This window comes from Microchirus variegatus, assembly GCF_963457635.1.
Source record: "Microchirus variegatus genome assembly, chromosome: 2".
NCBI classification, from domain to species: Eukaryota; Metazoa; Chordata; class Actinopteri; order Pleuronectiformes; family Soleidae; genus Microchirus; species Microchirus variegatus.
The window spans coordinates 29,185,338-29,209,559 of record NC_139803.1 but is presented as its reverse complement, the minus strand read 5'-3'; the positions used below and the strand labels follow the sequence as shown (position 1 = coordinate 29,209,559).

General features: G+C 40.3%; 1 protein-coding gene across 3 annotated transcripts in view; it reads right to left on the bottom strand.

Annotated features, from left to right (window-relative positions):
- Positions 1-5,358: 5,358 nt before the first annotated feature.
- rps6ka1 (ribosomal protein S6 kinase a, polypeptide 1) overlaps positions 5,359-24,222 on the bottom strand; it is a gene marked incomplete at its 5' end in the record, with an annotated part of 32,946 nt that continues 14,082 nt past the window's right edge. The window contains 21 exons of one of the 3 annotated variants that reach the window (XM_083885941.1): positions 5,359-5,690; positions 6,710-6,847; positions 6,938-7,055; positions 7,135-7,211; positions 7,301-7,462; positions 7,834-7,992; positions 8,089-8,178; positions 8,839-8,964; positions 9,224-9,354; positions 9,615-9,717; positions 9,805-9,869; positions 9,971-10,059; positions 10,155-10,225; positions 10,315-10,457; positions 10,864-10,901; positions 11,430-11,536; positions 11,708-11,787; positions 11,906-11,986; positions 13,366-13,447; positions 13,553-13,669; positions 16,256-16,309. In XM_083885941.1, coding sequence (XP_083742067.1) covers positions 5,568-5,690; positions 6,710-6,847; positions 6,938-7,055; positions 7,135-7,211; positions 7,301-7,462; positions 7,834-7,992; positions 8,089-8,178; positions 8,839-8,964; positions 9,224-9,354; positions 9,615-9,717; positions 9,805-9,869; positions 9,971-10,059; positions 10,155-10,225; positions 10,315-10,457; positions 10,864-10,901; positions 11,430-11,536; positions 11,708-11,787; positions 11,906-11,986; positions 13,366-13,447; positions 13,553-13,669; positions 16,256-16,309 — 2,154 coding nt within the window. In that variant the 3' untranslated portion in view covers positions 5,359-5,567. Of the gene's footprint in view, positions 5,691-6,709; positions 6,848-6,937; positions 7,056-7,134; positions 7,212-7,300; positions 7,463-7,833; positions 7,993-8,088; positions 8,179-8,838; positions 8,965-9,223; positions 9,355-9,614; positions 9,718-9,804; positions 9,870-9,970; positions 10,060-10,154; positions 10,226-10,314; positions 10,458-10,863; positions 10,902-11,429; positions 11,537-11,707; positions 11,788-11,905; positions 11,987-13,365; positions 13,448-13,552; positions 13,670-14,896; positions 15,056-16,255; positions 16,310-24,222 lie in introns of those variants that run through there. The other 2 variants (XM_083885940.1, XM_083885942.1) reach the window with 2 other exon arrangements.

Genomic DNA, 24,222 nt, shown 5'->3' with positions numbered 1-24,222 from the left:
GTCAAGTTTTAGACCAAAAAAACGCTTTTCAAAAAAATGGTCAGATTTTGGACGACATAGTATAGTATGTCGTTTTTGTCAAATTTTGGACCCAATTCTTTTTTTTCCTAAAATTGTCACATTTTGGAGACATAGTATAGTATGACGTACTACATAGTATAGTATGACGTTTTTGTCAAGTTTTAGACCAAAAAAAGTTTTTCAAAAAAATGGTCAGATTTTGGACGACATAGTATAGTAGGACGTACTACATAGTATATTATGACTTCTTTGTCAAGTTTTGGACCAAAAAAATATTTTTCAAAAAGATTGTCACATTTTGGACGACATAGTATAAATAGTATGACGTTTTTGTCAAATTTTGGACCCAAATTTTTTTTCAAAAAATGGTCACATTTTGGACGACATAGCATAGTATGACATACTACATAGTATAGTATGACGTTTTTGTCAAATTTTGGACCACATTTTTTTTTTCAAAAAATGGTCACATTTTGGACGACATAGTATAGTATGACGTACTACATAGTATATTATGACTTCTTTGTCAAGTTTTGGACCAAAAAAATATTTTTCAAAAAGATTGTCAGATTTTGGATGACATAGTATAGTATGACGTTTTTGTCAAATTTTGGACCCAATTTTTTTTGAAAAAATGGTCACATTTTGGACGACATAGCATAGTATGACGTACTACATAGTATATTATGACTTCTTTGTCAAGTTTTGGACCAAAAAAATATTTTTTAAAAAGATTGTCACATTTTGAACGACGTAGTATAGTATGACATTTTTGTCAAGTGTTGGACCAAAAAAATGTTTTTCAAAGAAATTGTCACATTTTGGACGACATAGCATAGTATGATGTACTACATAGTATATTATGACTTCTTTGTCAAGTTTTGGACCAAAAAAATATTCTTCAAAAAGATTGTCAGATTTTGGATGACATAGTATAGTATGACGTTTTTGTCAAATTTTGGACCCAAACTTTTTTTTCAAAAAATGGTCACATTTTGGACGACATAGCATAGTATGACGTACTACATAGTATATTATGACTTCTTTGTCAAGTTTTGGACCAAAAAAATATTTTTTAAAAAGATTGTCACATTTTGAACGACGTAGTATAGTATGACATTTTTGTCAAGTGTTGGACCAAAAAAATGTTTTTCAAAGAAATTGTCACATTTTGGACGACATAGCATAGTATGACGTACTACATAGTATATTATGACTTCTTTGTCAAGTTTTGGACCAAAAAAATATTCTTCAAAAAGATTGTCAGATTTTGGACGACATAGTATAGTATGACGTTTTTGTCAAATTTTGGACCCAAACTTTTTTTTCAAAAAATGGTCACATTTTGGACGACATAGCATAGTATGACGTACTACATAGTATATTATGACTTCTTTGTCAAGTTTTGGACCAAAAAAATATTTTTTAAAAAGATTGTCACATTTTGAACGACGTAGTATAGTATGACATTTTTGTCAAGTGTTGGACCAAAAAAATGTTTTTCAAAGAAATTGTCACATTTTGGACGACATAGCATAGTATGACGTACTACATAGTATATTATGACTTCTTTGTCAAGTTTTGGACCAAAAAAATATTCTTCAAAAAGATTGTCAGATTTTGGACGACATAGTATAGTATGACGTTTTTGTCAAATTTTGGACCAATTTTTTTTTCATAAAATGGTCACATTTTGGACGACATAGCATAGTATGACGTACTACATAGTATATTATGACTTCTTTGTCAAGTTTTGGACCAAAAAAATATTTTTCAAAAAGATTGTCAGATTTTGGACGACATAGTATAGTATGACGTTTTTGTCAAATTTTGAACCAAAATTTTTCCTTCAATAAAATGGTCAAATTTTGGACGATATAGTATAGTATCACGTTTTTGTCAAATTTTGGACCAAAATCTTTTTTGTCAAATTTTGGACCAAAATCTTTTTTGTCAAATTTTGGACCACATAGTATAGCGTGACGTTTTCATCAAATTTTGGACGAAATAGGATAGTATGACATATGACATAATATAATAATCATAAAATATTAAAATTAACCTGCAGACGCTAACATGATCATATTATTAGGAACAATAACATGTTAAAAGTAGTTTTTTTCATGTTCTTAACTAAATAAGAGATCAGATGTTCATGTTTGCTCAAAGTTGAGAAGTTATCTGTTAATATTTGTTTTAATGTGTTTTAAATAAAATGTGTAAAATACTTTATATGTCATTTCTTCAACCACATTTCAACTAATAGTGTTTAAGTAATGCTTATTTTCAACTGTTATGCATTTTCTAAAGGATACATGTTTACACTTTACAATAACGGTCCAAAAAGCATACAGTAATGGTTAACTATGGATAATTAATGCCAATGAGGCACTTATTAAGGGTTAGGTCAGGTTACTAATGTTAATTAATAACTTACATAAGGTTAGGTAAGGGCTAACCTTATGACATACACAGCACATCTTCAGTAAATGATTATTATTATATATTATATATTTACATTATATTACTATTGTAAATCGTTACCGGACTGGGTATAGAATAACACGGAAACTTTTGATTTTATTAATGGCATACATATGTTGTGTTATTTCATTTGAGTCCATTTAATATAAGTGTATAAATAATTTATGATTGTAAGAAGAGGATGCCAGTGTGTACTTGACACGTGGAAGACTTCATGATTTATCTTTTAGATCGGCCTATGTACCACTGTTTTCCAGGAGCCATGAATTGTATTGTGTGTGTTTTATGTAGAACCGCTGACATTGTGTTTGTGCGTGGTTATGAGGTTAGAATGAATAATAGCTAAGCATTTTGTCAACATAAAAATGATAAATTACCCTTGGAAACATGTGCTGTACAGAGCCAGAGTAAGATCCCTTTTGTGCTTGCATATGCAAAAAACCTCAGGGAATGGTTTGCAGCCATAACTCACAGCAGCTAGAACAACACAAAAAAAAGAGATTCAGATTTAAGATCATAAGGCCCTCTTGAATTAGAGAGCAACTTCTACTAAATTATTCAGGCCTGGACAGTGTCCTCCTTCACAGACCAGACAAGGATCTTCATCCACTCTCACATTCGCCCCCTTACACACTGTCGCTGTTCGGAACTGTGAAGAAAATTCGACATCCGTTAGAGCAGCAGCTTCAGCTGATAACTGAAGTAAAACCAGGAGACAGAAGCTGGAGAAAAACTGCAGAACTTCCCTTTGTTTTCAGCTGTGGGACAGATGGCAGTGATGAAGCTGTTTCTCCACGGTTCTCTAATCAATATCTGTAGTCCCTGTGCTGCAGTATGTGTGTGTGTGTGTGTGTGTGTGCAGGAAGTCATCCATCGCAGTGAGAATTACAATGACGTCAAATGACATGAAACATAAACCGCTGGGAATATACTGTGTAAATGTAAAAATAGTCTTGTACATGATGGAGAACAGGCCAGTGTGTATTTCCAGTGTTTTAGAGGAACACAGATGCAGCAGGAGCTTCAGTGCCCGGGTAACTGTTATGTAAGCGCTCACTGCTGTGCTTACAGAGACACAACAGCAGGTAGAATTTAAAGATGATATGAGCTCACACTGTGCAACAGAACCTGCTGTGACGCTCTCGTACAGACATCTCCATCTATAAATTACTTTAACTTTTATCTGTAAAGTAAATAAATTCAAAGCATGAGGTTAGAGAGTGTGTGTGAACGGTTAAGAGACAGTCGATGATTTATCTGAGGGTGGACAGTTTGTTGTAGCAACTGAATTTTTAATATTTGTAAGATATAAAAATCTTCATCTTTATCATACAATAACATCTTACCATAAATTTAGTCAAAGGAGAGAGAGTTTTGCCACCAAACAAATAATTGGAATATAACTTTGATCCCTTTTTGAGGTAAGACAGCTGCTTGATAGATGATGTAGCCACAGTACAGGTCTTCCCTTCTACACATGTACAGCATCTTCCGGCTGCTTGGCTTGTGTTCCTCACGTGTAAGGCCTTTAGGCACCGAGCAGAAAGAAGCAGGACCTACTTTACAGTGACAGTGACATTTACTCTTCTGGAGGTGTCTCAAATTCAGGGTTAGAAACAAGGCAAAGAGTTAAGCTCCTTAATCATAACCAATGAATGGAAGAGGCTGCTGGAGAAACTCCAGACTGAGAGTAGATCTGTGCCATTAGAACCAGTGACTCGACAGAGAGAATTTTAAAGGACAGAGAGGTTGAGATCAAGTGCTCAAAGATCATCTCTGCAGAACAGAAGAAGAGACCTGTACGGTGTATACGATGTATACGTTCACAGATTGTGATGCGCTCAGCTTGTCTTTCACTGGTTTTTAAATCACCACTTTTTTTCTTTTGAGAAAAACAACAACAACAAAAAAAAAACGATCAACAACAAAAGCAGCCAACACATGAAACGGCATCCAATAATATGCATTATCCAAGAAACACAGTCAAACAAAAAGAAAACAAAGCAAATATAGAAGCTGAACATGCCACAATTGTTCCTTTGGGCAAGTTTTCTTTCACAGAAAGCCACCGATTTTTTTTTTTTTTTACTAGTTTTTATCGTAATAAAAATAACAGACATCTCAAATATTTGCCAGCAGGACCAAGCAGAGAGGAGAGAGGAGAGGAAACAGGGAAGCTACATGACATCAGCACATCACCGGACCATGCAGCATCCTGCAAGACACACACACACACACTCACACACACACTCAGAGATGACGTCATGCAACTGCAACACACACATATACACCCTCTCATTAAAAAAAAACAAAAAAAACAAAAAGAAACATACTTTAGAAGAAGAGAGCGTAGAGTGACTTAAACCCAGAACTAACAAACAAACAAATGATCAGCTTCTGACATTTCCCAGAATCCCTGTTTTCTGGATGTACCAAAGCCAAAGAGGCATTGATGGCAGAAATGTTTCATATTTATCTTGAAAATGCTCTTTTAAAGACATTTATAACAGCAGCTGAACAATACTGTGGCCTCTGCGGCGGCGAACACAGGTGGATTTGGCAGCACGAGCGCAAATATAAAGCTCATCAAGTTTACAAAAGAAGAACAGGAAGACGAACAAGAGCCGACAGACAGGCGTGCAGCAAGAGCAATGACGACCGAGAAGAGGAAACTTTCATCATGAAAAGAAAACGTGGCTGCGTCAATTCTTTTGGCAGCTCATGCACACACGCACACACACACACATACATACACACAAGTGACTAATACATCTGCCAAAACCCAGCACCCACTCATTTTTGCCCTCTTCACCCCATCCATCTTTTTGGTCTTTTTTTTGTCCAAGGAGACTGACGGACAGCAGCTGTCCAGCGTGGACAAGGACGATGACAGCGAGCGCGGGGACAACTGAGGTCACAAGAACGAGGGCGGGACCACAGTCAATGTTCCTTGGCTGGTAGTGATGTGCGAAGAGTGAGTCCCCGAGCAGGCTTGTCTGGATGGTTGGTTGGTTGGTTGGTTTAGGTCAGTCTCCAGTGAGACGACTGCTCGCGAGGAGTCTCTACAGAGAGGTCGAGGGAAGCTTCTTGACGCGCCGCTGGGCTAAGAACGAGCTCTCGATCGGCTTCAGCTCCGGAGGCGGCTGGGAGTTCTTCAAGGCTAAGTAGGTGGCGGCCATTGCACCCTGAAAACAGACAAAATAACTGATGAAACTGTGACAAAGCCTTAACACACTTCAGATTCAGTTATCTATCCATCTAATTTCCCTGAGAGTCATCTCAAGGGATCAATAAAGTCAAGTCTATCTATCTATCTATCTATCTATCTATCTATCTATCTATCTATCTATCTATCTATCTATCTATCTATCTATCTATCTATCTATCTATCTATCTAATTTCCCCAAGAAAGTAATCTCAAGGGATCAATTAAGTCAAGTCTGTCTATCTATCTATCTATCTATCTATCTATCTATCTATCTATCTATCTATCTATCTATCTAATTTCCCCATGGGAGTCATCTCAAGGGATCAATAAAGTCAAGTCAAATCTATCTATCTATCTATCTATCTATCTATCTATCTATCTATCTATCTATCTATCTATCTATCTATCTATCTATCTATCTATTTTCCCCAAGAAAGTAATCTCAAGGGATCAATTAAGTCAAGTCTATCTATCTATCTATCTATCTATCTATCTATCTATCTATCTATCTATCTATCTATCTATCTAATTTCCCCATGGGAGTCATCTCAAGGGATCAATAAAGTCAAGTCAAATCTATCTATCTATCTATCTATCTATCTATCTATCTATCTATCTATCTATCTATCTATCTATCTATCTATCTATCTATCTATCTATCTATCTATCTATCTATCTATCTATTTTCCCCAAGAAAGTAATCTCAAGGGATCAATTAAGTCAAGTCTATCTATCTATCTATCTATCTATCTATCTATCTATCTATCTATCTATCTATCTATCTATCTATCTATCTATCTATCTATCTATCTATCTATCTATCTAATTTCCCCGAGGGAGTCATCTCAAGGGATCAATAAAGTCAAGTCAAATCTATCTATCTATCTATCTATCTATCTATCTATCTATCTATCTATCTATCTATCTATCTATCTATCTATCTATCTATCTATCTATCTATCTATCTATCTATCTATCTATCTATCTATCTGTTACCTTGACCAGTTTGGGGTCCTGATGTGGGAGCTGACTGTTGGGGAGTTTGTCTCTCTGGACAATCCATGGGTGCCTGAGGACCTGTTTGGCAGTCAGTCTCTGATGAGGATCCACGTGAAGCATCTTGGACACGAGGTCCTAAAGAGAGCAAACCTCAGCTATGACACTGATGGGGGGGGATATCTCAGGAACAGATGTAAGGTTGAGGAGAATGTGGAGAATCTGTACCTTGGCAGCCTCTGACACAGTGTCCCAGTTTCCTCCGGTCAGGCTGAAGTGTCCGTGGCCTATCCTGTTCAGGATCTCATTGGGTGTGTCCTCAGGCCCATTGGCAAATGGAGTGAAACTGGCAAATTTGAGTTAGAGAGAGTTAGAGAGATGAGAGCAGTTGTGTGAGTCAGTTGTGTTTGAGTGTTTCCTTTTACCCAGCCAGCATGGTGTACAGCAACACTCCCAAACTCCAAATGTCACATCCTTCATCGTAGCCCTGACGCTTCAACACCTGCATCGCAGTCGGAGACAGAGAAACACGGTGATGTGGTGTCGTTTTTGGTTGTCGTTCTCGACTCTGATGTCATGTGATCGTCTCACCTCGGGGGCCACAAAGTTAGCGGTGTAGCACGGGGTCATCAGCAGGCCGTTGTTGGCGCGCAGCTGCTTCGCGAAGCCAAAGTCGCAGATCCTGATCGACTCCGGGTTCCCCGACTCGTCGACGTAGAGGATGTTGCTTGGTTTCAGGTCTCTGTGAACCACCTGGGGAGATTTACACAGGTCGGCCATAAATGTCAAAGTATCTGCTGTGACAACACACGGGGACGCTGACGCTGACACAACCCGACGTCCTCCGACAGTGAGCACAGCAGGAAAAGCCTCTGAATAGTTTACGCACTGACAAGTCAAGAATAACAAATTGTTAAAATGAAACTAGAGCCTTTTGTGTATTTCTTTGTGATGGCATTTCTTATCCAAACACTTCACACTCTGCTGCCCTTCATAAATCACCTGTCAGGTCTGAAGTGTCAAAGTGACTTTGCTCATTTATTTCTCCCCCACTTTTACGATTTTTAATATAGAAAAGAACACTAATGTCTGCAGATTATTCACTCAGAAACGTCTTTGCTCACCCCCTGTGAATGCAGGTACTCCACAGTCTTGGTGATGGTGTGAAGCACGGCGCTCGCCTCTCGCTCCGAGAAGAACTTTTGTTTGAGGATGCGATCCAGCAGCTCACCGCCGCGCATCAGCTCCGTCACCATGTACACCTGCTTACTGTTGTCGTACACCTGAGACACGCAAACAAACAGACACACACATACACACGTTATCACAGAGCAGCCAACAGTGTGTGATCCACACACGTGTGCCTCCGCTGCACTCACGTCCTTCAGTGTTATGATGTTAGGGTGCTGTCCATATCGAAGAAGAATCTCGATCTCTTCAGACGGGTCCGTACTGGTCTTATCAATCATCTGTCACACACACAAAAAGAAAAAGACACATGATGCTTTACATTCAATATAAGCTCCATAAATGTTTTTTTGTACTTTTTAACCCAGGGCCAGCCCAAGAATGTATGATTTGGGGGTCAAACACCTCAGAGTAGACAGTGTGTGACACCTAGTGTCACTCTTGTTTTTTTGTTTTTTTTATCTTGGAGCAGTAAAATCACAAAAGTGGCCTCGACTTAATTCGCACTTTCATATTCAAAGTGATGCACTAAGTGTGTTGATATTAAACGAGTAAACCACTTTAATGACTTTGGTTTTTTAAACTTAGAATGAACATGCAAATGTGCACTCGATGAACAATCGTCAATGGCAAAATAAAACTTAAGCCCAACACTATTTACATATTTAAATATATCTGAAGATGTTTTTTTCCTCCACACACTGCTGCAGAAGTTCACTTATGCTTTTACCCCACAATTTCTGAATCTATAAATAATACTTAATGGTTATCAAACGTTTTTAGCCGCCAATTCCTACTGACCCCCATTATCGAGAACACCTTATAATATTTCCTGCTGCTACTCATGTTGACAACTTCAAATTGAACCACGACTTCCTTTAAAACATTTGATTTTAGGAACCACAGATCCTGCAGTTTGTATTCGTGCAGCGTGTTCACACCTTGACGGCGTACTCTGTGTTGGTGGTTTTGTGGACGCATCGCTTGCACACAGAGAAGGAGCCCATGCCGATGTCTTCCTTCAAAACGTAGCCGTCGCTGAACAGCAGGTTCTTCCCGTGCAGCTGCTGCAGAGGAAGAGTTTAGAGAGAGAGGCAGTGAAGTGGAGACGTGAGCTGACACAGGAAGAAGGGAAGCTGAGGCAAGAAGTTCTCTCTCTTATAGTAAAAAAAAAAACAGTCTCTGTCGATTCACTACATGCACTTTCTGATGCTGCCAGGCATAAAACAAGCTCTTAAACCCTTCATGTCTTCACCAATGGACACATAACATAACAGGCGTGTGTGTGTGTCTGTGTGTTTGCAGACAGTGACGCTGCAGTCTCACCTGGACCACTGGGTGCGGCGGAGGCTGCACCGGCTCCAGCAAACCTTCCTCCTCCAGCAGAGTGGACGCGATGAAACTGAAGCCTCTGAAGAGCTGGTGAGCTCCGGCACTTGGTGGAACGCCAGGAGAGTCTGTAACGTGATCATGCAAGGTCAAGTGTGGAAATAAAAAGATACTGGTCGTCATATAAACTGTGCTCATCAAAAAGCCACTGCAATAAAACCAGAACCGGGCTTTTTAACTCCTTTTTTTATACCGCTAATTGCCTTACATTTTGGAAATCAGCTTTTTCGTCAGCGGCCTGACGATCCTAAAGCACTTTCAGAAACTTAAACATCCTTCTTTTAGGGAGGAAAACACATCTTTCAATTAAACAGGCTTAACGTTTCACCTTTAGGTGTGCGTGAGGTGAACTCTGAGTCAAAGTAGAAAGTATCATCTGGACGAGCCACAGCCGGCCTGAACGGAGGCTTCAGTTCTCTCCTGAATAGTTTCTGAAAGGAAGACAAAGTTGAATAAGGAGCCGACATTGTAAGGTTTGTGCGGAGCATACATTTAAAACGCTTATCATAAACACTCACATTCCAGTCTATGGTGGAGAAGAAACAGTGTCTTTTGATCTCCTCGGCACCGTCGGCACCAGATCCTGGAACATCAACATTTACACAAATGACTCTCAAACCAGATCTAAGAACACATTTGTGTCAAACAGCATTTGTGCTTCCATCTGTGTTTGTCATGTCTAACCCAGTCTGTTTGCAGGGTTCCTCTTGAACAAAGCTCGCAGCAGAGACTGAGACTCTCCGCTCAGGAACTGAGGCATTCCCAAACGCGCCCTGAAACACGGAGACGACAAGACGACACAAATCAAGTGAGGTTCTTTTACTACTTCTCCTGCTCGTGGCTTCTGTGTGATTTACTCTCCGCTCACTTCAGAATGAGGTTCATCGTTTCTTTGCGGTCCTTCCCTTGAAACGGCAGAGCTCCTGTCAACATCTCAAACTACGAGAAGAAGAATAAACCACATTAATTTAAAGTCTAGGGCTCCACTCAGAGCTGTTACGCTCTTAAAAGTTTTTTTTTTTTTTCACCATTAGTACTCCAAATGACCACCAGTCAGCGCTGTGGATGTGACCCTGCCTGTTCACAACCTCCGGTGCCATGTACTCCACAGTGCCACAGAAGGAGTAAGCTTTCTTTTCATGATCGATGGCTTCTTTACACAAACCAAAATCTGAAAAGAAAAGCACAACACAGTCAATGCACTACGGCATGAGAATGTCTTTTATTTACCAAAAACCTTACATTAAATTTATATTTCACCTTACAACCCATTTCTATTTGTCACACTCTCAACTTTCCTGATTTACTGCTTCTTCTAAGTTCACCTTTGGTTCAGCGGGGCCAGGACATGCGGTAAATAAAAGACGACGACAATAGAATAAAGTCTAATAATTAACCTGGGGGAACATTTTACTGGCCCCATATGCAGATAACTCGAGGCAGCGAAGATAAAACTGTCATCGTGCGGTGAGTAATTATGGTCTAGGGTTAGAGTAAGTCTCCAGGAAATGAATGTAATGCCCTCTGAAGTCATGCAAACAAAGTACATGAGAGAGAAGGAGCAGGAGGAGACTCACCTGTGAGTTTGATGTGACCCTCCTCGTCCAGGAGAATGCTAAAAGGGGAAAAAGTCATCTTAGAAGGCGATAATATTTTATTAATCATGAAATAACACACAGCAGTTACTGTAATAATATAATATCTAAGATAAATTGATAATTGGTAAATAACACGTGGTGGCACTAGTGAACCATGAGCATCAGGAGAAAAAGAAATGTGAGTTGCTGCAGGATCAAAAACACTCCGAAGGCCTTTGTAAAAGTGTAATGATGCAGGTTTGCATTCATAATGAGAGGCTTCAAAGATCCACTCAACAAGGTTTGTGAGGAAGGATAATTCAGCGTGTTTGAAGTGCAAATTGAAAATAAAAAAGAAAATTCCAAAGGGCTCTTGGAAATGAACGAATATAATATAATTTTGAAACCCCATCACTGTGTGTCCACATCTTATTACTCCAATAATAATAAAAAATAAACCTCTTCAGAAACAGTTTTTAAACGAAGATTACAGGAATGTATTCAACGAAGAGTAAAGTTTGATTTGTCATCCTGTGAAAAGTATGTTTGTGACTTTAAGCTCTTACTTCTCAGGTTTCAGGTCTCTGTAAATGATGCCCAGACTGTGAAGGTGATCCAGACCTAAAGCCAGCTCTGCCAGATAAAACTTCACATCCTCCTCTGTGAACATCACCTGAGAGGAATCAGGAGAGAACGTGAAACAATAAAAACATGAATGTCTATTACCAAGAATGATAATTACTGGTCTACCCAAATAGAAGAAGTAAACAGCTCAAACATGACTCTAAAGCTAAAATGCTTCTGCTGATTTTGACCGAAAACATGAAGATGTGGCCCCGCTCACCTCTTTAGAGAGTCTCGTGAAGAGATCTCCTCCTCTGAGGAAGTCCAGGATCAAGTATAACTTCCCTTCAGTTTGGAATGCTACACATATTTAATGAATCAAGAAACACAAACTGATGAGAACGTTCTGCACAAAATACTAAAACAGTGACTGAATTATTAGTTATATATTAGGTTTGAGACGTAAAGGCCGACTCACCATAGTGCAGTTTGACAACAAACGGATGATTGACCTCTGCCAGAATGTCCCTCTCCATCTTGGTCCTCACACGGTCTCGCACTGAAGGACAGAGGTGTGCGTGTACATTTAAATCAGACACCATTATGTGAGAGTAAAGAGTCAGTATTTAGAAACGTATTTCATTTTAAAAGTCAAAACAGAAGAGTAGAAGAATGGTTTTAGTGTGTGCACAGTAAAACAAATGATCAATACCTTATTTATTTATATAAAGACTTAAATTATGGAAGAAAATTATTTATTTCGATACATAGAGTGTGCTTATGTGTCGTGTTTGTAAATTATAATCGTAACTACGCTGCATTTTCAAATAATGACTAATTCAATACCACATATTACTGCACTCCAGTCAATAAAAACTATTTGAGGTGCGACTTCATCATGAAGAATACGACCACACCAGTGTGCGACTGTGAAAGAAATCTCACAGTAAGCCGTGGTGGTCGACAGCGTATGTATTTATGCACTTGCAGGAAAAGCCTACACCCATTTATGTGAAACTAAGGCTCAAAAAAGCAGCTAAAGCGCCACAGAAATCGTAGTGAAAGCTTTTCGAAAGCATCAAACAGCTGCAGCTCGACAACAACAAGGTGTCGTCTTTAAAGTTCAAGCATAAAATAACCCCGTTTTCACATTGACCCGACATTTACGCTGCTTTTATGTTAAAATGTATAAACAGAGGACGTAAGAATGTGCAGTATAGAGCGTTGTATGTCCTTTCTTCAGCACAACCTATAAATAATCTGATTGAATTATTATTTTTTACTATATACTATAATTTGAAGGTGCCATATGTAAGAATGTGGCCAAAAACGGTTACTACATTCAAATTCAAAATACCGAGGTCTTTTAGGTTTCATTTTCTGACGTAACTGGCAACCCATGGTTGCTCGGCAGCTGAGACTCTACTGACTGCAATGATTGGTAGACGGCGGCAGGTGGCGCCACATGCCAAAACATGATTTCTAAACATAAACATGATTTGCAGTCTGCAAAATATTTTTTTTAATGTAAATATTTTGGCTGTGCTGTTGTTGTTGGTGAGTTCAGTTTGTTATATGAACATTATTCCTGAGTCTCTGTGACATATTAGGAGGATTTTATGGCCAGTTGCTTTAGATTTATTACATAATGCACCTTTAATCCTAAGCAAAAGTACTCAAAATGTCTGGAAATAAGTCAAAGTTGGCTTGGCTCAAAAACTAATTCTGCACAATAAAAATGAATCATAACTTTGACTGTAAAGTCTGAGGATGTGATTTATAAACACACACTCACAGGATGTCCATTAAAGAAGCTGTGTTTTATTCCCATGATTCCAACTCAGGGTTTGTCTCAGATCAATTCTCCTGATTTTCTCTCAAAACTCAATAAATAATAAATGATACATGCATTTTCAAGCAGCTCCCATCTCCGATTACCTTTGAGCGTGGCCTTCTTCAGCACCTTCATGGCATAGAGCTGGTTGTCGTCCGGAGGCGTCACCTTTCGTACCAGGAACACCTGCACGTATGCACAGAAAAACATTAGAAAAACATTATAAATCTGAGATCTGAGTTCTTTCGGGCTCAGGGTAAACAAACAGCAGGGTGGAGAGAAGAGAATGACCTTTCCAAAGGATCCTTGTCCCAGAACTTTGAGCAGCTCAAACTGAGAGGCATCAGCCTTCTCTGAGCCCTCTTTGACCACAAGGGTGATGTTGATCTCCTTGATGTCTCCATCTTCCTGTGGAGTGGAAAACAGATGGAGAAACTGTGATAAAACAGTGATAAAACACTCATCATGGGCTGAAACGGTGACAAATACTGTGGGTTTGTTTTGTACGGATTGTTGTGTGATGCACAGTCATTTTTGTACACAGCAGTTCATCAAAAATAGAATTCATCAGAAAGAGGAAGCAGAGCAGTGTGTGTGTGTGTGTGTGTCAGTAATGAGTGATTATATCCTGTGGGTAGCGAGTGTTATTATTCTTTTTAAATGAGGTTTCTGGAAAAGCAGCATAAACTGAGAGTTTCACCAAAATCCACTGGTGCACTCTTTTGGAAAGGGCAAATGCAAATGTGTGTGTATGTGTGTGTGTGTGTGTGTGTGTGTGTGTGTGTGTGTGTGTGTGTGTGTGTGTGTGTGTGTGTGTGTGTGTGTGTGTGTGTGTGTGTGTGTGTGTGTGTGAGTTCACAGGGTGGAGCTGCTGGTGACTGATGTGTCAAACCTTAACCACGAACCATCAACACCCTGCAGAAGTTCACCAACACGACAACAACAACAACAACACTTTTCTCACGATGCACAAAATCCCCCCCCGACCCTGCACTGTAATACGCTTATGCAGCATAAAGACAGTTTAATTAACACTATGGTTTAAGGGGAGACAAAAAACATCTTCTCATGAAACGTTTAATTTCAATATTTTTGGAGAACAAACATCTCGCCTGTTTTACGTCTTGAATTTTTAATTGATCGTTCTGGAGATGAGAGCAACAAATAAAATAATGGCATGTGAAACTGCAGAAGCTGTGATACAAATAAATAGAATACAAACAGATGCAGATACCTGTGTACATATTTAATACTACAGTAAACGGAGTTTATATTTGTGTTTTAGAACTCGTCAAACAAAACAGTTTGATACGACTCCTCCTCTGTGACTGTGGGAAAGCGCAAAGATGTAAACTGATATGTGATAAAATCAGACAGTGGCTGTAGAAATGATCACAATCCACTGACAACACATTCAACCTGAAGACTGTGTCTGACAACAGGAAACCAGAGTTGGTTTGAATGTGCACGAACTCTCAGCTGCAGCTTCTCACTGGATATTAAAGCAACCACAAAAAAAAGTCTCCAGTGCACTTTGCAGCGTCTACTTTGCAGCATCTTAATTAGCAACGTGAAAAACAACAACAACAACAACAACAGCTCCACGTTTATATCTATAAGAGTCGTCTTTGTTACCGTCCAGGTGTTTCTTGGAGCAGGTGCAGACTCAGAGTCGGTGTCTGTCGCAGACGCAGCAGCTGTCGATCTGCAGCTGCTCGACAAAGCCTTGTTCTTCTTGGACAGGTAGAGGGCGAGCAAGTTGAAAAAGTTGAACTTTCTCTTGTCCTTGTCCATCTCAGCATTGCTCGGACCGTTTCATCATCCTGCCCACACGAGGACTCACAACTCACCTCATCCTTGCAGGAGGACACTTCAGCCTCAGCCCTGCTCTCAGTTTACTCTTCATTCTGTGGGTACTGCAGGTATATTTAGACAAAAACCTCTTCAGCCTCTGTCCTTTATCGATTCTCTGTGCAGGGTCAAGAGGCCTTTACAGCATTCTCCTTTTATTAACTCTTCATCTTCTCCATCATTGTCCCTCTGTCTCTCTCTCTCTCTCTGTTGCTCTGATTAGCCTCGAGTGCCCTCAGCGAGTGAGTGCATCTGAAGTGAACTGGAACCAAATCATGCAGGAAGGAAGAGCCAGCTCTTGTTCTCACAGTCCTGCACCCAACAAGGCACACGCACACACATGTGTGACAGAGAGAGAGAATAAGAAAAAAAGGAGTAGTTTGCTCACATGATTGTAGATAATGCTGCAGAACACCTCATGCGTTTGTGTGTCATCAGGAACTGATGAGTCTCAACTCACTGCATCACAACTCCACAGAGTGTGAGGTTAGAGGACGAGGAGACGGAGAGAGGACGAGGTAAAGTCCGCTGAGCGATTGGTCCCTCTCGTCCCCTCTCATTCCTCTCATTATGGTCTATTCGTGTCCATCCTGCCTCTTAAAACAGCTCAGTCCTGTCCTCAGTGACCGTTTACCCTCTTCCTTCCCAATGAAACTCACTTTATTGCTCTTTCCAAATACCTTATTAACAAGAGAGAGTGGACTGTTGTGCAGGACTGGGTAATAATTCAACATATATATACTGTATCTATCTCCATCCATATCATGATTTTGATGTCTCCAACCAAATGTTTTGCCTCAGTTTTTGTTGCTTTCTCTCCAAAAAGAGCATTTAAACCACATTTAACTTCTTCCTTTAATTATCTATTTATTTTATCATAACAAGGTTTGCGGTCATTTCCCCGCTGTGCCGCCAAATACATTAAAAGTCAATGTCTCTTGACCAAACGGTGCAGTGTGATCCACACTTACGGAGGGGAAACTGGGTTAAACATGGGTGCGACTGCTTTTAAATTAAATATTCAGGGATGAAAATGTAAAGGTGTGTTAATGTACAGGGGATTAAAGGCAGACAGAGCTGGAGAACAGCAGAGGAGGAGCGGTGGTCTGATCTGAAGCAGCTGAACGACTCGTCACCACTTACCTGGACTCTAATATTGGCAAAGTCCCTCTCTATCCAGGTAATATGAGACTCATTCTAGGAAGGGAGGATGGTTGAGTTAGAATAGAGAAGTCACCATCGGAACAGATCTGTTTTTTACGTGAAATAACACAAACTCATTTGCATACACATGCGCACAGAAGAGCAGCATTTTGGTCACAGGAAACCTCTTCTTCCCTCCGAGTTCTCACTTCCTCTTTTCTCGAATTGATCGTACTTCCTTCCTGCACAGTAACTTCAACACAGCAGGAGCAGCAGCAGCAGCAGGGGAGAGGTTTCTCACAATAATTACTGCTCCAGAGAGATTCTGAAGACAGGCCACACACAAAAGTACTGCTATTGTCTGGGATTTAAGTGTGCAGACATGAGCCCGGTTTCATTTTAACATCCTCCACAAGGTCACGACACGCTGCTGCTGCTGCTGCTGCTGCTGCTGCTGCTGCTGCTGCTGCTGCTGCTGCTGCTGCTGCTGCGAGTACGAGTGCAACAAAGCAACACGAGAGCACACAATCAGTCACTTCATTAGCAACGTCTTCACAAATAGTGGCACTTGTTGAGTCCACAGATGAAATCTTTGCATCTAAAATATACCGTGCACACAAACAGATGCACAGCAGCCACTTGCCTCTCTTGCACGAGTCTTGGTGCGGAACAAGAGCCTCCACATGTCTGTGTCCACTTGTGTCCATGTCACTAACCCTGTCTCACCGTGTCCCTGCTGTCACACACACACGCTCACTGTCTTACAACTGCAAAGAGTTAGCCAACACATGAGTGTGTGTGTGTGTGTGTGTGTGTGTGTGTGTGTGCAATACCACAAGAACCTCGCTACTATCTGCACACACACACACGCAACGCCGCGCCGCACCAAAACGGGAAGTGAAGTGAAGTTATATATATAAAAAATGGACATATGCAGCAGGCTTGTGGGAAAAGGGGTTCGAGGACAGGAAGTGGCTCAAGGAAGCAGATTTTCATTGAAAAGAAGCAGAGACAGAGTGATGATGGAGGGACAGAAGACAGAAGACAGAGGACAGACGCACAGATATTTAAGTCAAACACAACAGAACAAAGGTCGGTTTCTGGCTGATGCACACACACTTTGGAATTTCAACTCTAACCCACATTTGGTAAATCCCAAACCACAGATGTGCGATAAAACTTTCATGACAAAGTTATTATGAGAGCTGTTTACATTAAATCTTTAAATATCAGTAATCATCAGTGTGATTAATGATTGGTATTTGGTATGAAGTAAAACTTCTTTATAGGCAGAATACATCTCTAAATCCCAAATCCCATAATGCCTGGGCAATGCATAAACATTATATTGAAATACTTTATGTTGAACACTATACATTTCCCTCTGTTCTTAATTGTACATTTTCTAATTTTATTGATTCTTATCTTGTTGGTTTATTGGGTTTTCCTTCCTCGGTTTTATTGTCCATTTTACTCCTGTAAACTCAGAGTGTTTTTTTATTCTTTGTTTTAATGTGATGCACTAATGCAGATATTGTAAAGTATTTTATGAATAAACAATGATTGAAGAAAAGTACCTGCAATTATTTTGTTTTAATTATAGCGCAGTCATAATGTGGATATAGTGTCTCAATTAAATTGAAGATAAAACAGCATTTGCACCTTTATTATCTCTCAGAATCACACTGATGAGGTGTAAGACTCTTTAGCAAACACTAGGGGCCAGTGTTTGTCTGCAGCCTCGCTCTGCAGAAGTTATGAAGTAGCTGTAGCCAAGTAAGGGCATGTTCACATTTTTAGCTCATGTATCCTCCAAATCTCACTGTTGCTTCTGACATCAATTACACAGAGGGAGACGTGAGGTGAGTAGGGACAGAACGGGAACATGTGGGAGGGGAAGCTGATGCCGCATCAACGCTGCTGCTGCTGCTGGAAAACTGTCCAATCACAGCGCTGACAATTCCCACAGGTTTAAACCCTGCAACAGCCATGACTTGTCAAAGTGTCTCAAAGCAACACAGGGACGCTCTAAAGTGCTGGGTTTACAAAATAAAAGTCACAAATAACAAGTAGACTACATATGAGAGACATAAAAGAACAACACACACACAAAAACTGAAAGCATCAACAAAAACATAAGGAAAAAAGCAGGAGAAAACATAAAAGGTCTCTCACTGACGCCACCACTCAATCCTGGAAAATGGAGCGAGAAGCACCTGCTCCATTTCAAATAACAGCAGCTCTGACTGATGGAACAGAGGACATAAGAGAAGAATAGAGGAGAAAAGAGGAGAAGAAATGGGGAGAATAGAGAAGAAGAACAGAGGAGACGGAAGAGGAGAAGAACAGAGAAGGTCCAGACGAGGACAATAACTGGCCTACTTTAGGGAGAAGTTTTAAACCTCTATCTAAATCCAAAGAAAGAACCCAGGTTCAGTCTCATTACTGTGAAAAATAAATATAGATTTATTTATATAATGGACATTTCTGTTTACACTACACCATCTGCTGCAGGATTAAGATTTTGAAATTCCACGTCTGCACGGAGCCGGGAATGAAATGCTAGGAATGCTGTGGGTCATCAGAATAAATGTGAAACAGAATGACTTTGACAAACGTTACACTTCCCTTAAAATGTCCTTTAGTTTTAGTAATCCTTAATAATTAGTCAATAATCAAACCTTTGCTGTGGATCAGTAAGATCAATGGATTTAAAACTACAATAAAACAGAGAAGAACCATGAATAAAGCTACTGTAAGATTTACAATAATAGGATAAGAGAGTTTTGACTTATCTGTGCAGTATATATAGATATATATAGACATATATTGATGATATGTCCAGTGACGTGTTGTCCTCTCGACCTGCATCTGCTGGCAGGGACCCAGATCTGTCAGGAATGTCTCCGTCTGTCTTTATCAGTCTGGGCCTCTGTTGTCTCTGCACCTTTAGAAACTTCTGACGTTTGGACTGGAGGACAGAGCTGACTCACTGATTCTGAGCTACTCGTCGACAACAGCCTCTCCATCTGTCCATGTTCATTCTGGCCTCACATGAATTATCTGTGCTCTTTTTTCCACTGGAGCAACACCTGCTGTGACAGACGTGACTGAGAGAGAGAGTCAGGGGAGAAGGGAAAAGATGCACCGAGATCATCGAGTTTCATTTCAAGCTGGCAGAATAAGAGGAACAGATAACTATCAGCACGGCACATACTTAGACTCATAATCCTCCTCACTACTTAACAGGATTGTCTCTGTGTTTGCCAGCGCTGCTGCCGCTAAGTCACGGAACAGCTGAAGACAAGAAGACGAGAGACAAGATAACTGCAGCGATAACCCACAACTAGTTCTGCAACAAATTATTCAATATTTATATATGAATATAAAGGTTTTAAAAGTCTTCCTCCTCTCCTTTGTCACATTCTTCTAACTCGAATGGACGCAAATGAAGATGCACAAGGTCGCGAGGTTTGTGATGAGTCACGCGTCTTGTCAGTCTTTGACCCCTCGGCACCACATGGGGTTAATACCCATCTATATGCGGACTCTGCCATCTGTGCCATCGTTTGTTCCACTTACATATAAAAACATGTACTGCTGTTTTATTGAAAGGCTTCACAGTCCACTGTGGATGTGACAGGAAGCGCAGCACAAGCCGTTACAGGAAATCCTGCGCTGGCGTCGGTCAAATTAATAGCACGGACGAGGACATCGGTAACTTGATCGTCAATAATGGCGTTGTGTAATCGCTACAATGTCAGCGCTCGTCAATACATGCATAAAAAAGAGAGAGAGGGGGGACAGAAGTGGCAGGAGAGGAGGAAGAACAAAGCGAGGGATCGGGAGATAAGTGGGAGAGAGTGGATGCTGGTAATATACACAAGGTCACACACACACACACACACACAGAGAGTACAGCCCATAAATACACAAACAATAACATGAGCTGCTCCTCACTCGTCTCTAATTACAGTGTCATCATCACACAACTATTCCCACACTCATGGTTGTGACTTGCAGTCAGAAATAGTAACACAACATCCTATACTTCCTGCTTCCTGTGTGCTCTGTCTCTATCCTGTCTCACGCCACACACACACACACGACCTTAAACGTAAACACTGGTCCACGTCTTAAATCCATAACCAGTGCATCAACTCACACCTTCAGTCTCCAGTAATATAACAACAATGTAAAGTGTTGTTTCTACACACGGACGATGATGAGGATGAGTCAATCAGGAGTGAACCTTGAACATTAATGCGGCCATAAACATCAAAAAAGTGACGTGACAAAGACGAGCCGTTTCCTACTTAGATATAGGGTTAATAGAAAATGGCAAGTCAACTTTTGCACATTTAAAACAACAACCAAGGTGCTTTACATTAAAGGCACAGCAACAAAAAAGTGTTGCTTAATTTACTTAGTAAGTAAGTAAACATGAAAAGCTAAAAACATGAAATCAATAAAAAATAGTGACATAACAGAAGAGTAAAGTGTTCAAAACTACATACAGAAGTGTCCGGGTTGACTGTTTTTTATCCTGAAATGAAGGCCATGGAGAAGAGGTGAGTCTTTAAAAGTGATTTAGGTCCGATCACCCTGGGATTCTGGCTCCTCTAAAAGAAGCCTGTTATTAAACCTCAGAGCTCAGGATGTAGAAGAAGTTCAGAGAGGTGAGAATTGTTAAGAGCTTTAAAAACCAACAGTGGAATTTTAAAAAGAAAAACACTGAGATTAAATGAAAAAAAATAGAGGAATAAAGAAGAGAAGATGGAAATAAGGCACTTTGGGAACATGTGACTGTACAGATTTGTCTTCATGTGAAGAATAAAGTAATTCATCACAAGACAAAAACACACGAGACAGGACCTGAGAGATCAGCTCATTCACTGAAGATGTGATCACAACGCATGCAGTTTGCATCGCCGCTGTTGCTATGCAACAAAGGTCAAAGGTCACAAGTGACAGCTAAAACTGCTGAGACGGAGAAATGGACGAGGAGGAGGAGGAGGAGGAGGAAACACAAAGACGTGAACGCACCGGAGGATTTTATGACATAAAGAGGGATAGAAATAATAATCATAAAAACAAGCATGCATATTAATGAGTAGCATACATGAGGAGGGGGCGGAGTCTGAACATTTTCCTTAATCAACCCCGAGCAGGAGAAGCGTGAAACTATGGCAACTGTTTTTTTTCTTTCTTCGCTCTGTCTCCATCTCACAGCAATCGTCTTGTATGACAAGACACACACACACGCACACACACACAACAATTTCACATCATGCTTCCAGTAAAATTTGCCAGCATCCATCTTCACAAATATGAGCAGTTCTTCAATATGCAACTTGATGCCAGAGTCCTCCTCTCTACTACACACAAACACGTGCGTGCGCACGCGCACACACACACACACACACACACACGCGCACACACACACACGCGCACACACACACACACACAGTGTTTATTTATAATTCTGTAAGGTGATTTACGACACTGGCCTCTAAAGGTTGCCAGTGTTCCCTCTAACATCAGGGACCTTTAAGAAAATGGACCTATCTCAAAGACACAGACGCTGTGATGAGTAATGACACAGACTCTCCTCCGAGTGTCAGAGCCATCACAGACTCTCAGCGCTAACTGCTCTGTGTTTGTCTGCGCATGCATTTCACACCAAACCGATGCATGAATGAAGAGAGGAGAGAGAGAGACAGGAGCATACAGGAGTTCTTCTCAGTGTTCTACTGTACTATTCTGTAGCTCCTCGCAGCACAAGTCACATTCAGGCTTTAGTGATGCCATGGACACGGTAACCATGACAACTAGTCCCACACCAGCCATGAATGGATGGAAGGAGGAGGGGATGGAGTGAATACAGTGCCCTCCAAAAGTCACTTCCTTTATTTCTGCTGTAGACTGAAAACAAACTCACAAATCCTTCTTTTTTTTTGTGATGAGAAAACATTTCAGAAATCTTCTGGCTTCTCTGGGAAGTGATGATTTAAACATTCAACCACTAAAACTAATGTTTCTGTTCAAGAATCCAAGTAAATAGCTTTAGGGGACTAATAAGGGAATCTTAATAGTTTGACGACTTAATGGAGAAATAATGTTAAATAATGTTTTTTTTGTTTTTTTTTTAAATGTAAGTTTGAACAACAATAATTAGATTAGCATTAACATACTACAAACTGTTACAGAAACATAGAAAAATATGTATTTGTTTTTATTTTAACCTTACATTGGGTGGTGGTCTAATACATGTGTTTAGCACTGTATTTATAGTCTATAGAGATTTCTGGAATAAATAGGAATTATGTTTGTACACAATTAAAAAAATATATAAAGTTAGTCACTTTTAGACAATAAAAAGCAGATTAATATACAATTATGTGACAATTCAGGTTAATTCACACAGCTTGGATCCCAGTTTCCACAGCTTGGGCATTATTAATAATTGACACTGGAAAAGAAGGTAATGAGACGATAACCAACCGTCTTTTTTACAGCGTAAACTGAGCTTCATAAAACAAACAGCACAGAAGGAAGTTTCCAGTGAGAGGACTTGAGATAAGGATGAGTTTGACAGCATGTCTGGAAAGAATGAGTGTACAGCTGAGAGGAGATCAGTGGCACAGAGAGGAGCAACACAGCTTATATTGTTTAGAACAGAATCCAGAGATTTAAAGCCCTCTTCTAGTACAGCAGCAGGCTGTGTAATTGGGCTGTAAACCATCTCCCAACCTCTCTCTGTCGTGTGTGTGTGTGTGTGTGTGTGTGTGTGTGTGTGTGTGTGTGTGTGTGTGTGTGTGTGTGTGTGTGTGTGTGTGTGTGTGTGTGTGTGTGTGTGTGTGTGTGTGTGTGTGTGTGTGTGTGTCACCTCAACTGCTGCTGCTGCTGTTTCTGCTGATGATAAACTCAGATAAGAGGATTTTCACTTGACAGACAATTCAATCAGATGCCACCGACCCTGCATGTACTGTACACACACACACACACACACATCCACACAAACAGATACAGAAACACACACACCTAACAATCACTGATTTACTGCCTCCAAGCACTGCTGCACACACAAACACACACATTAATATGCACACACACACACACACACACACACACAGACGCCCTCCAGGGTCTGCAGATGCAATCATAACCAGCTCTGATCGCTGCTGCAAAGATGAAGAAGCCATTTTAATTTGCGTTAAACCCTTTTAGAGCGGCTCAATTAACTTCCTGCATAAACACAACACAGTGACTCACACTTACAGTTAGTCTAGGAAATGATTGCAATTGCATTCATTACACACACACACACACACACGGTGCAAAGTCTGTCCTGTCTGTCTGATTTTACATTCCACACTCACTTGTTCACTGACTAACCTGCAAACACAAAAGAGCAGGAACACAGAGTCGTTCATACATAACAGATGAGCCGCGACCGTTCACTGAAAGAAATTGATTTGCTGAACACAGTTCAATCAGATTTTACAATGTCAAACACACTTCTTTTTTCTTTTTTTTGACTAAATCTTTCTGGTGCGACCTCGCAGAGAAAAGCTAAGCACATGATTCAGCACACGGACAAAAGACGCTCAAGCGGGACTCAAACATGAGGCCGTCGTCGTCGCCGTCGCCTTTCAGCGTCTGATTCACAGACAGGAAGGAGAAACTTTAGCAAAAATCAAGGACAGCGGTTTAACTAATTGTCACAGAACCAAGGACACGGTGATGAATTAGTCTGACAAAAGGGGGGACGGAGGAGAAGAAGTGATAGAGGTGATGGAAGAGAAGAAGAGCCCGCTGTGATGAAATGGAGCCCACAAAGTAGAATGATGAGGGTCAAGCTGAGGCAGAACAGCTTCACGCCTCACTGCTTTTTCTCATCTATGTGTGAGCATATATGTGTGTGTGTGTGTGTGTGTGGTCTAAGGTTTTACTCAGTCATGGTT